Source organism: Tetrao urogallus (genome assembly GCF_951394365.1).
Source record: "Tetrao urogallus genome assembly, chromosome: 1".
In the NCBI taxonomy this organism is placed as follows: domain Eukaryota; kingdom Metazoa; phylum Chordata; class Aves; order Galliformes; family Phasianidae; genus Tetrao; species Tetrao urogallus.
This window is the reverse complement of record NC_136813.1, coordinates 2,667,877-2,681,597: the sequence shown is the minus strand read 5'-3', so window position 1 is coordinate 2,681,597 and position 13,721 is coordinate 2,667,877. Positions and strand designations below refer to the sequence as shown.

The window sequence follows — 13,721 nt, the reverse complement described above, 5'->3', positions numbered from 1 at the left end:
AGTCAGGCTCTAAACAAGTTGTGTGTTTGCTGCAGTGAATGCAGGATGTTCTGTTTAATGATGTATGCTCACTCACAGATTTCTATGCATGTCTTTCCGAGGTGAAGACTGATTAAGAACACTGTCAAAGAACAGTAAATCAAATGAAAACAAAGACCTTGGAAATGGAAAAAGGCCAGAAAGCAAGTTCTTTATTGCATGTTACTTCAGTTATATTGTCCTTGTTATTAAAGTTTCCAAACCCAGGACATGGGAACTCTGCTAACCCAGAGTAATAAAACAATTAACAAGACTATCCCATGTGAAGGTTTGAGTTCAAGTGTCAAACTCTCATAGTCAGAAAAAAACAAATGCTTGTCAGTAGCCAGCCTACAACCAGCCTGTCAGTATCAAGGCCAAATTCTTTTTTCTTTTTGCCTCTCTCACAAGTCTGCCTTAATTAATAACTGCGCCAAGAGTTAACTTGGTCTGAAGCATTAATCTTTTTTAAACCTTAAGGACAAAAAAGCAGACAGATCTGAAATACACTGTTAAGCATGGGAAAGTAGTCATGCAGTAGAACAGCCACATAAAATCTGAGTCCAATAAAAAGTTTCAAAATGGGTAAGCCTCCACATGCTGCATTCTCACAGAACCCGGGCATACTCAGCTGAGATGATGAAACTGATCTGATCACCACAATGCTGTTCATGTAGAATGAGAAACTGCACGCTAGAACTAAAAGGAAAACAAAGCCCTCCCCAGTCTTCCATCAGCTCCAGTGGCAAGCCTTATAGACCCCCGGAATGTAGTCTCTAGACAAAAGGCATGCCAAGGGAAAGTCCATGCCACCTCTCCTGGAAATCTACTACTGCAAAGAATAATTATAAGTAAGGAAAATAGAAATAAGAAAGATTACCTTTGACCAATAGTTGTTACCATCTGAAGGCTGTTCAGTGGCCTATGTGATCCAGTTCTCAGTGGATCAGTGTCCATATCACAAAACCCAACACCACAAATGGTACTAACTGGCAACCTTGTTGGCAGTCTCACCAGAGAGGCCAAGAATTGAATGAGCATGGAGACTGAATCCCCTCTCATCCCTAGAAGTGGTCCCTTCAGGTCAGGGTTGAGGCACATTGGTGGGGCAGTCTGGGGGAAGCTTGCACTCCCGCTGCCTGTGCTGTACCTGTTCTGTGGATAAAAAGAGGGCTTCAGTCTCCACAGCCGTCAATCCAGGTCCTTTCACACACAGGTGAACTAAATTCATACACGAGTTTGGTTTTCTCTTTGTTTTAAAGAGGGATTACCTTATCCCAAGCATAATCCTTTAAAAAAAAAAAACAACAAAAAAAAACAACCAAACAGCTAGACAGTTCACAGAAAGGAAGAGTCAAACATCACATCTTATTCACTGATAAAACCAAAATAAAGTAACATTTGGCAGCTTCCCCCACATACCTTCTGTGTTGTTGTGTTTGTTGTCTGTGTTGAGGGCTTAGTGAAGGTTATTTTCACTGGCGACATGTGTGGCGGTAAGGAGTTGGCAATGCTCTGCATTATATTACTCATCTTGGGGCTGCCACTTACAGGCACTGTGATAGTTTTAGTGACAGGAGTCACTGCCTTCGGGACTTCTTTCAGGAGAACAGGGGAAGAACTGGAAGAATTAGTTCGCCGTCTTTTGCGGGGCTTTTCATCATCATCTGAGCAGCTGACACCTGGAAGAGAAGTGCTTTTCTAAATTTAGGTTTTCCCCTACTTGTGGCTCTCAGTGCTTTCCAGAACACTTCAAACTTACTGAGTCTTGCACACATTTCCAAACAAAAGAAAAAGAAACAGAGAATAAATTATATCTTATGGTCACAACCAACCCACAACACATCGTAGATGTGTTATGTCCTTAATGAAGACCCCACTTACAGGGCCAGAAAACAAAGAAACATAACCCCCAAAACCTTGCTTGGCTGCTTCACTCCATTTAAAAGACAGAAAGAATGCAGAGCCAGTGCTGGAGTTTCATTCTATCTCTAGAAGTTTGTCCAATGTGACTGCACATACACGGGAGTTAGGATAGCACCAGTTTAAATCTTCATACTACACTGCTGTTGCTGGTTGTTTACTGGAAAGCTGAAGTTTATCCTCCTGTAGTCTTTCCTGATTTCAACCTCTGCACATTCTTTTTGTTACAACATGCTTTTTGTTACAGTACCTTTCTCCTTTTCACATCAATATAGCATCTCATGTTCCACTTTCATTCATAACATACTTAAACCTCACTTTGCAAGTTTAGTCTGGTGCATTTTGTGCAATAGCAAGGCATCACCTTGCATGCAATTACAGAAAACAAGTCTAGCCTCAAAGAATTTCATTCATCCCCACAACTGCCGACTGCACAAGTAGAAACAAATTACTTCAACATTCAACTGAGCAAGAAATATTTCATTCTACAGCATGATCAAGGGACCATAAATACATATGAAACTTTCCTAAGTAGGCAAAAGGTGCATAAACTGATATGCATTGCAGAAAGACACAGTTTAACTACCTCGTAAATTCTTAGTTACTAGGTAACGTGCATGTTTACCAAAATAGCCAGGGATAAACAAATTCAGTAAAAATATACACAGGGAAGATTTGATGCTCCTCTGCAGAATAAGATTGAAGATCTTGTATTATATGCCTGTGGCTTACAGACAGCAAACAGAGCCATAGCAAAAAGCATTCTTGCTGGTAACACAAAGAAACATGGTTGACAGACAATCTCTAATTAGGGTCAGGATCTAACTACACTCAATCTAACAACTAAACATTCAGGCATTCAAAAAGTAAAGATGCAGGAATGAACATGGACAAGTGGCATAGCAAATGGTGTCCAAAACATGGCATTCTGTATTAGCCCATAACCAATTCACTGGCAGGTACACATCAGAGTCATGCAGAAGGCTGATGGTTGCCCCCACACACAGATGGGAAATTGACCAAGAGAAAAGCTTGCAGCTTCAAAGATTAGTCTTAGCACACTGAAACACCATGATTAAGCATGGATCTACAAGTCAAGGCTCAAAACAATTTCCTTTATGGACCGGAACAACCTAAAGGTGAACTCCATCCCTAGAATACCATGAATATCTTTTAGCAACAGGCTCTAAGTACTACACAAAGTACACTTCGTAAACTTGCAATGAATGCAAAGTCATCGATCACACTGAAAGTGGGCAGGAGTTTCAGAAGGAGATGAGAGAAGTATTCATCTCAATTAAAAAATAAAACACACGCAGCCTGCACGTTAGGACACAGTTGTTACCTTTGTGCATTACAAAGAAATACTGAAGATAAAAACGTATTTTTATCCACCCTCTTCCACAAAACAATAACAAAAGACTAAACAGATTGAACCAGCTGAATATTATCTCCTCTTCTTATGTACAGCTCATTTCATTTCTCATTTTCACTGCTGGAGTTTTGTAAGAATGTTATTCCTGTAATTTCATGCTAGAAGCTGTACTTCTGCCAAGTGCTCCAGAAGCACTTAACTCAGAAGTAATGCAATTCGACTGTAACTCACACATGACAAGCAAGGCAGCAGAGAACAGAGGAGTTAATGGCTCAATCAGGCTGTGACTTGGGTGAGATCACAACAGATCGGTGACAAAGGCAGGACTATAACTCAGCCCGTCCAAGTTTACTCTTATTCAGGTTTGTTAAAACTGCTGTGACTGATGCAACACATTCTGAAAGATGGACAATTCTTTTAAAAGACAGAAGAAAATAAAGCAAGTGGCAAGGGAGGAAAAAAAAAAAAAAACAACTAAGAATGGCTGGAATAAAAATGAGAACCTATCATCTCTCTATTGTGCGTCTAGACTGGTTTTATTCTCATTATCATGTAATAATTCAGTAAGTCTAAACTAAATTTTTAAGAGGTGAAAAACATTTTCCCCTTCAATCATTAACCTAAAACTGAGTGATGAGCACAATGAATCAGAAAAATTGGAAAAAAAAAACCTTAACGGGTTTTGTAGGTTGATACAATCAATACAGATGATTGTTTCCAGGTAACATTGCAGTCATGTACAGTTTGTTGCTTTTGGCTAGCAGATGTTACACAAACATGTACACTACACACTGCATTAAGATCAATTTTCAAAATGTTAGTTATCCATAACAACAATACAAATAGCAAACAGCACTTCTGAACTACTTCTTTATTAATCTCGATTTGTCATCAGCCTTTTGATAGGCATCAAAATTCAAATAAAATCAGAATAAAGCACTTTTAATTTCACATAAAACCAGCTCAGATGATTTGGACGTATTTATGAGGACTTACTCTGCTTTTGGAACTAGCTCATTTATTAAACAAGAACAAAAAAAAAACCACCAAAACAACATGAAGAATGACTGCTTCTATTCATCATGGGCTGCACTTCCAATCTAAACACATGAAGATGGATATTTGTTGAGGTCTCATATCCAATCGGATTTCCAAAGTTGCTTAGGTATGTCACAAAAAATTTGCTACCAAATGAATCACAGAATTACTAGACATAGTAAACACTGTAATTTGTTCAACCATTGAGTTACACCTTAGAAAACTCTGCATTCTCTCAAGCTACTACTATTTGAACATAGTATGCCAAAAGCCAAATTCTTAAGAAATGCAAGGCTAGTTTAGAGCAAGTGGGGACAAGCACAACAGCTCTCTAACTGAAATCATAGAATCACAGAATGGTTTGGGTTGGAAAAGACCTTTAAGATCATCTAGCTCCAACCCACTAGCAGGGACACCTCTCACTAGATCAGGTTGCTCACAGCCCTGTCCTGCCTGGTTTTGAAATAAGGGCACAAAAATATTTCCAAAATAATGCATACATCAGCTGTGGAAGTGGGAAGGAGAGATCTTCCTAACTCAAATAAGAGACTATTTGCAATACTTAAGCAGGACAAGGAAGAGGGAAGTCCTCTGCTGAAGCAACCTGCAGGGCCACCTTAAAGATAACTACTGAATAAGCTGGATTAGAAATCCACTGATATAAAGCAATGCCTATACTTCACTTTCAAAATATTTTACAGTCTTGTTGTTACTGCTCCCTGCAGTAATTACCTTGGAAAAGGGAAGCAATATGCTCATTCTTTAGACTAAACTAAGGCATAAAGGCATTAAATGACTTGCCCAAGGCTAGAGTGTCTATTTCAGTCCACACTTCAGCCACAAGATAGGCCTTTTTTTTGCCTTTTGTTAATCAGTTACTATTATCACTTACTTTTAACATAAACAGTACTTCCACTAGACAAGAATATACTGGAAACTGATCAGGTGGGTCTAAGGGACTTCACTGTTGCTACATTGCAACTTGGGACAAGGGTAGATGTTGAGGTTGAAGAGGTACTTGTGCAGGAATAGCAAACCACCACCAAAGAGGAGAAAACACACCTTCCATGTAAGTAAAGCACAGAAATCTATTACTCTACCACTATCTCAGCAATTGAAATGCAAGCTAAAGACTTATTGTGGGGCATATACTTGCTTCTGCAATCCTGTTATTGTTGAATACTCACAAGTTTGATTTCAGTATGGCCATGGAATGAACTGCCTTCAGAGGAGAAATCTAACCTCCCCTCCCCTCCTCCCATACCCAGAAACTTGTGCTGCCATTTCTAGGGTTTGTCTTTTCATCCTCCTTTACAATAATCAGATGTTTTACACTACAGTTCGTTCATTTATCTTTAATTTTAGTGTTCATTCAGTATAATGATCTCTTTCATTTCTGTAAATTTTTATCTAGATAGGTAACTGACAGAAGACAGTTTCTGCCTCCCCTCAAATGTACATCACTTGAAGAAATTAAAACATTCCTTGAGTAATGAGCAAATATTTTTGGTAATGGCTATTTTCAACTTTACTTTCAAGTACAAAACAATGCTCCAACAGTTCTTAGAAAACCAGAAAAAAAAAAAAGCCTCTTTGAAGAAGTGCTACACATCCTGTAGTTGTATGAAGCATAACTGAAGGTCATCCAGCCAAGTTACACATAACATGTGATAGCACTGTTTAAAAGAAAAGTAGAAATCAATCTTATAACTTGGTACATTTTCAAAAAAGAAAGATTTGGATTTTTAAGGCATCTAGCACTAAGAAAACGATTTAAACCATGAATAGCTTGTGTAGAACCTCAGCATTCTCTCACCTTCCTTGTTTCCAGTTTCTGCAGGGACTGGAAGAGACGCGTTGTGCTGAACAGCTGCGTTGGCAACTGCATTAGCTGTAACAGTGAAAGCTGTTTGTGGAACAAGCCGTGGCATCAGCGGCACCAGCCGACGACCTTCTATAGACCATTCCGAAGAGCTGTTTGGCCCAGACATACTAAACAGAAAGGAAAACCTTTTAACTTCTCTGCTGACTTTCCTAAACGCTCAGCATTCTTACTTAAGTTCCTCTTTTCAACAGTGAAAATGTAAAAGGCTGTTTCTAAAGACACACTAGAGAAATACCTCCAGTCTTCTTCCTTTCATGACAGCCCTTACATTTTTCCCAGCTGATGCAGAAATCCTCCCATAACATATCTAAGAGTTGCTGCTTCTTTTAACATGATTTTTTACAAAGCCCTTACAGGGCTGTGGATGTCATGTTCAACTCCCCCATATTAGATTATCTACTATTCAGGTAGAGTTAGTTTACCCTCCATTTCTGGATGACAAAAATACCTAGAGATCACATAGATTTCATGAAAGATTACCAAAACTGATTATCTTGCAAGAGAAAAATCTCAGCTTCTAATGCAACACTTGTTTTACCTCAGCAGAAATTTCTCAGACTGACTGAAGTAATCCCAAACAAAGTAATAGCACATGAAAAGATTCAAGCACATCTTTCTCCACAGAATCCAGCCTGCTCCTCCCTGATCTGCTGTAGGGAGCCTGCTTTGCAGGGGGCTTGGACTCAATGATCTCTAAAGGTCCCTTTCAATCCCTACAATCCTGTGATTCCTCTCATTTTCTCTCAACCATAGTACTTACACACAAACCAGAATGCTTCAAAAAATGCTTGCCTAGATAGAAAGCTGTTCCTGCTTATAACTGTTTTACAGCACTCATTTGAGAAATCAGTAAAATCAGAATGACAGATTATTTTTCAATGCTGTTATGTTGTTCTTAAACAAACCAACCCATTTAATGTATTAATATATTCCGAAAAACAACTTCCCACATGAACTACTGCAAGCAAGTTGCAGCAAAAGCTACAACAAATTAGTTCATAAAATGCAGAGGATCTGCTCTGCTGTTAAATCTTGATATGCTTCAGCATTCTTCATACATATTCACATAGTACAAGCAGAGCTGCACCAGCTGAGGTAAAAACACATTTTTAAAATCAAATATAAGACTACAAATGTTGCGCAAAGCAAAGCTAGCAAAGTCTGCTTTCCTAATGAGTTAGATTATTTAAGTCAAATACTACATTACCAACCATCACTTACAAAGAATTTACCAGAGGGAAAAAAATAAAGAGATGCAGCACTTTACAGTTGCACCTTGCCTGGATTATAATATCTCGTCCGTTTGAAGTTCGCTACTTCGGGACAAACTGTACTCTTGCTCTGGAAAATGCTAAAAACAGAACTACTGCTTAAAAAGGATACTTAATTCAAGGAAATAAGCCAGACTTGACAATACAATGCTTATTTTTCTTTTATTATCTGTTCTCTTTCTCTAAAGAAGTGCGAAGAAGTTCGTGGGTTTTTGTTTGGTAAACAGCACATTTCTAATTCTTTAAACATGAGCATTAAACCACTAAAATGTTAAATATCCTGCAGCACTAGCACAGTATGCTAATCTTGGCAAGTCCACGTTCAGACAATTGCTAACTCCAAGCAGCCTGTTAGTTGCACGATTGCCATTCTTTTTTCCTCATTATAACACCTAGGTTACATGAGGCAAACTAAAAATCAGTGGTTATAACACAAAAGAAAATAGGGAATCATGACAGTCCATCCCTCTTTCAGCACACTTCTTAAGATTATTAACTATCAGAGACACGTAAGCGCTTGTCCTCTTGCTCCTCTCCACCTCTCAAAGTCACGTGGAGCCTGAGAAACAAATGCAAGGAGAAACCAGCCCAACTGATGCCAGCATAGCAGCTGCATCAAGCAGGGAACAGTGGACACTGATGTCATCAGACAGCTTGCTGCAGTTCTTTTTTTTCCACCTCGCTGCTGATGCATTGTTTTCCACTAGTGTCTCTCATCTCTTTCCTTCCTTTTGTCTTTCTAGTTGGACAAGTATCTCTTAATATGACCTTCACAAATGCATTTAAACACAATTAAACTCAAAAACAATTATAAAACAAAGATGAAAAACTGTGCAAGCTGTTCATCAAGTTTACATTTTATCTCTTTTCTCTATTTTGTTTCTTCTGGTCTATTTTACAGAAAGCTCCTCTTGACTCTTCCCTATGTCGTGCCATATTGTGAACAGGATGCCCTGAGATCCAAAAGGTTAAAACCGTTCTGGCACCCTGACCTAAATCTGATACGGTAATTCTTTCAGTCAAACACTGCTCTTTAAATCACCATCAATCTTGAAAGTTCTATCGTTCAGTTAAGGCATAATGGATTTTCCAAAAGGCACCTTTGGAAATCGTGGAGGAAATGACCTATAACTTACTTGTGTGCAATAGTCGTTAGCCGTTCATCATTTACTGCTCTTCGAACTTCAGCACGATGTCTCTCTGTTGAAATACTATTAAAAAAATACCAATATATTTTAGTCAAAGGGAGACATGAACATTTATCTACAATTTTCAGCTAAAACGAAACTTATGAATAATCCACTCAGGAGACAAAGGGGGACAGGTATTTAGGTTTCAGAGATTGTCACTTAATTTTTGCTATCACAGTGAGAAAGTATGAACATATCATTGCACAACAAGTGCTACTGAAGAATAAGGAGAACATTACTGTTCGCTGGGTACCACTGCAAAACAGCTGATTTCCAAATCAAAGATGGAAATATCAAAGTAGAAAAACTTATACAGAACATACAGCGTTCTTCTTTGCTGTAACGTGGTCCCTAAGACCTCAAAATCCTACCCTGACAGAACTTGGAACTAGCAAGCATTCATGAGATAGCTGCAATCACTAGATAACTCAAAAGCCACCAGCAAAACAGTAAATATTCACCCACAGAAACTCAAAACAAACCAGAATCAAGCGCCCATAAGATGGAGAATCAAGATTTGTTTTACAATGGTTAGTGATAGAAAAAACATGTTACGTTCTTAAAAGAAAAAGGCCACCAGCTCTTAGTTTATAAAGGTCAGGGTTACCTAAGCACTTTAGAGAGTTCTCCAAGAAGATCCTTCTTCTCTTTCGTAAGATCTCCCTGTGCACGTAAGGCACTGATGACACCTGCATATGCCTCCAGTTCTGAGGAATTAGAGCAAACAGTAGTTCTATTTAATGCTCACAGCAAAAGGAAAAAATGTTATTTTCAGTATTACTGACAGTACTCTATTAATTTCCAAAATCATTACAAGGAACGTGTCTTTCAATTATTTAGCGCTTTTCAGGAGAGATTGATGGTTTAGAACTCTCTCAGTCAATTATTCTGCAGCCTACAGCTTTTCTATGAAACAACTGTATCATCACAGAGGATTATCTAGTTGTATAAACCCAAGCACTCCCCGAGCTGACAGTTCAACATAGAAACCTTGAAAAAAAGAGTCCAGAAATTTGAGTAGTAGCTTAGAACTCTCTAGAAGCAGAAGAAAATATTTAATACATATCACTATTAAAAGTTGCAAGGCTTGGAGAAGAAATACTGTCAAAAGAGTAATGGACTTGTTTTCCTAACACTGCTCTTTAATTAGCATGGAGAGCATGAGCTCCATTTTGTTAAACACGATCATCATTATCTTTTCATGCCCATTCACCTGATATGTACAACTGCTCGGATCTGAAAACAATGCACTGCAGTGAATTAAAGCCATACAGTACACCAAACAATCCAGCCAGTCTTAAATGTAGGGCCATCATGAAGATTAGCATGCAAAAATGTAACTCTGATGTAACATAAACATGTAATACCAGGTGACTCATAAGAACACCATCAGTGCTTTCAAAATAACATAATAGCTAAGGGTTACTGAAATACTGGATGCTGTCCTACTAAACAGGGTAAAAAACACCTAATGCATGTACAGTTGGAGTCTGCTAGCTTGCTATTCTAAGCATAGCAGTACGTGTTAAAGAAAACATTACTAAGGGCCATGCTTTGAACCAACAATACCAATTATTTTGCTATTTCTGCAGATTACTTTCATTCAGAGCTCCATTTCAACAACCAGTTATCCCACCCCCACAACAGATCCCAGTTAGTCAGAAGCATAAATAAAAGGGGCAGGCCAAAACTTAACAAGAGCCCCAAAACACATCTGAATTTTCCTGCAATTAAAGAAGACTGATGCTGCTCAAACTGGGATTCCAAAAAGCCAATTAACAAATCAAATCAAGGAGTTGTGCTGAAAAGAAGCCCTGCTCTGCTGCCCTGATTAAGTATGAAAGACACAAAGCAGAGTTGCCTTGGTTAACTCCACAGCCTGCACAGGGATGCTGGGAGACCTACAGAAGCATTTGCAGCTTCGGTTATAAAACATTTGCTAATTAATGCAATGGTGATTATTAATATCAACATTTATTTAGACAACCATGTTACAATATTTAAGATACTAATTATTTTCCTCTGTTAACAACATAAAATAATCCTCAGATACAATTGTATAATTACTTAGCAAAGAGATTCTTCTTTTCATTTTCAATACAGATGCTCTATACTAAGACTAACAAATGCACACCCTGGCTTTTTGAGAGTTAGAAAAGATTACATAGAAGCTGTAACCAGCTTCCTTACCTTCCTGTCTACACAGCATTACTAACTGACGTGCTCTCTTTTCAAGTTGAAACCACCAAGCAAGTCAATAAATGCTTCAAAACCCAGGTTTCACAAATAAATACCGTTATTTCAAGTGCAAGGTGATTCAGTTATAAGCCACGAAGGCTGCAGGGCAACACAAGGCATTGTACACCTCAGTATACATTTCAGCTTTCCCTGCACCACTGTATTTTGCCTTGAATGAGCAACCACATGAGATGTTGGGCTGAGAGCTCAACTGATCTGCTTCGTGGCTGGCAGACTAGCTGTGCCCCTTCTCCCTCCAGCCTTCTGGTGTGTCTGTATAAATGGAGAGCTCCTCTACTCTAGAAGAGACGCGGCAGCTACAAGCTCTTATCTCTGTTATGCTGGCAGGGCCCTCTGGCGGGGACACAGCTCATGCCAGCAAAAAAGATTTTTATTTCTTCTGTTTTTTTCCTGTCGGCCTAGGTTATGTCACTGGAGGAGGTGTAGCTGCAGTTCTGTTTGGCTCAGCTACACCAGCAGGGTTCTGCCAGCACACCGCCGTCGGCTGGAAGTTTTTTTTTCCACCCTTCCAGCCAGCAAGAGCTACGTTAGCATAATTTAGTAGCAGAGATCCGGTCCATATTTTTTGGCATTCTGCACTTTCTCCTAGTTTTGTGCCCCTTGAGACTCTCTTCAGACCTAGAGCTATCACTTTAATGGATGCACGGCTTCGTTTTGACGCTGTGTGCAACAACTGCGTCACCGCTCCAACAGAATGCAAATCCCAGATTCTCAAGAAGCAAAGTGAAAAAAAGAGCAAGGTAAAAAAAAATTCACATCTCTCAGAAAACAGTGGCGATGGCTACACAGCACATGAGAACGTTCACATAACTAAGGAATACAACACACAGTCTCTTAGCTTTCAAAACGTGAACAAGAAAAGCTGAGTGATTAACATGACTGTCACAGGAAGTTTGTGGCAGGCTCAGCTTTCCTCCTGACATCACCTCCTAGAAAAAGCTCCTCAGAGGACAGCCTGAAAAGAAATCTACTTCTCTTTTCCTCTAATGCTATGCATCATTTAATTCAGAAAAAGCCCTTAACTTAAAACAAAACAAGTTTTTCTTAGGAACACAAGAACCACAGCATAGGATCAGATGAAAGGATTCTCTCTCTCCTATGGTAGCCAAAAGCTTGCATGAGAGGAAAGAATAAATATTTTTATTTGCTTCCAAAACACAATGTCTCCTTACACATCTGCAATTACAGAGCACGAAAAACCTCAATACGCACACATTTGTTGGGCAAGGTACACGGACATTAAGCTAGAATTGAAACAGCACAAAAAGCTCCTGTTGTAAAGTTAGGACTTTCCACATCTCTCTGACAACTCACATAAGTGAAGGCAGAAAGTTACAAGATATCATAGGTTATTTTTTGTTACATTTCAAGACTGTGCAGTGCTAGAACTCCATGATTCTCACAGGTCCCTTCCAGCTTGGTATATTCTATGAATCTGTAAGTCTTTACTACAGAAACACCACCGTATCCATCAAATCAAAAAATTCTATGCATTTTTGGTACAAATAGGTGCCTTAGCACAGAACTGAAGGACAAACAAAGATTCTCTTCTTGCCCAGATATGATATCACACGTTCATAGCCATAAACACTGCCACATCAAAGCAAAGACGGACAAGGCTATCTATGAGAGATTTAATCAAACAAAAACAATTCTGTTTTACCTCTATTGCTCAGGCAGAGCATCTGCCCAACATCATTTTAAGCCACAGCTGTCAGCCTAATGACACACGGAAGAAGGAAATCACTTGTAAGTTGCCTGTAGACGTAATAAAGTATTTCATGGAAGCAGCAGGCAGGCAAGTCTTAAAAGGGCAAACATACAGACCCACAAATTGCATCTTACTGTACCCAGTTTGCGAAGGATCCTCTTGCACTCATCTCTGCTGAGATCCAGAAGCGTTGGCCACACCACAGGCATCTTCTCCCTGTGCTCCCGCAGAGCTCAGCCTCCCTGCAAAGGAACACAGCCGCAGTAAGCGTGAACCCACCATCTATCCACCTCCCAATGCAAAGTCCCCAGGCTGCTCTCAACACCACATTCCCTCCCATCCCTGCCCCAACCTAATGGCATGCGTTACCATGCAGGAATTCAGCAGTTTCACAAAGGCGTGGGGCTTCCTATGCTCTCTCCCACCAGTCAAAGCCTTTCTCCTGAGTTTCCTACCTCCTGCCCCAGCCTTTTCTTTTTCATGCTGAAACACTCTCCGAATAGATGCTCGAGTCTCCTCCTTCTCTTTATGCACAGAGCACCTATTATAAGAACTCTTCCAGCAATCCACACGGCCCCCCCCCCCCCACACAACGCATTTAGCACCGATCTATAACAGAACGGCAGCAAAACAAAAAATAACGCAGAAATCTGCTTTCCGCGTCCCCTAAAATAAAAATAATAAAGTAAAAATTTAAAAAAAAATAATGAAATATGGAGAAAAAGCCTTACGAGGAGAAGATCTGGGAGATGGGAGGGGAGGAAGGGAGCATCTCCCCCGAGGAGGAGAAGGAAGAAGGGCCTGAGGGGAGCACAAGGAACAAAAGCCCCGGCCCCATCCCCAGGCTCGGAGCTTCCCGGGAGGGAGCCTTCAGGCTACAGCCACCCGGGGCTCACGCCCGCCCTTCGCGGGGTTCCTCCGGTACCTCAAGCGAGGGAGAAAGGCCCTGAAGGCAGAAGGGAGGTGAAGGCCGCGCAGACAGGGAGCAGGCGCCGGGCCCGTGAGGGGGCGGCGGGTCCCCGGCGCCCCGGGGAAGGAGAGCAGCCCCGTT

General features: G+C 40.1%; 1 protein-coding gene across 1 annotated transcript in view; it reads right to left on the bottom strand.

Moving 5' to 3' along the window:
* The window catches only part of EMSY (EMSY transcriptional repressor, BRCA2 interacting), a gene marked incomplete at both ends in the record, with an annotated part of 36,689 nt that extends 23,810 nt beyond the window's left edge, over positions 1 to 12,879 (bottom strand). Inside the window, 7 exon segments of the mRNA XM_079549763.1 lie at positions 1,441 to 1,700; positions 5,247 to 5,295; positions 5,299 to 5,396; positions 6,171 to 6,346; positions 8,647 to 8,721; positions 9,308 to 9,407; positions 12,810 to 12,879. Of these exon segments, the coding sequence (XP_079405889.1) occupies positions 1,441 to 1,700; positions 5,247 to 5,295; positions 5,299 to 5,396; positions 6,171 to 6,346; positions 8,647 to 8,721; positions 9,308 to 9,407; positions 12,810 to 12,879 (828 nt within the window).
* Between the last annotated feature and the right edge of the window lie 842 nt (positions 12,880 to 13,721).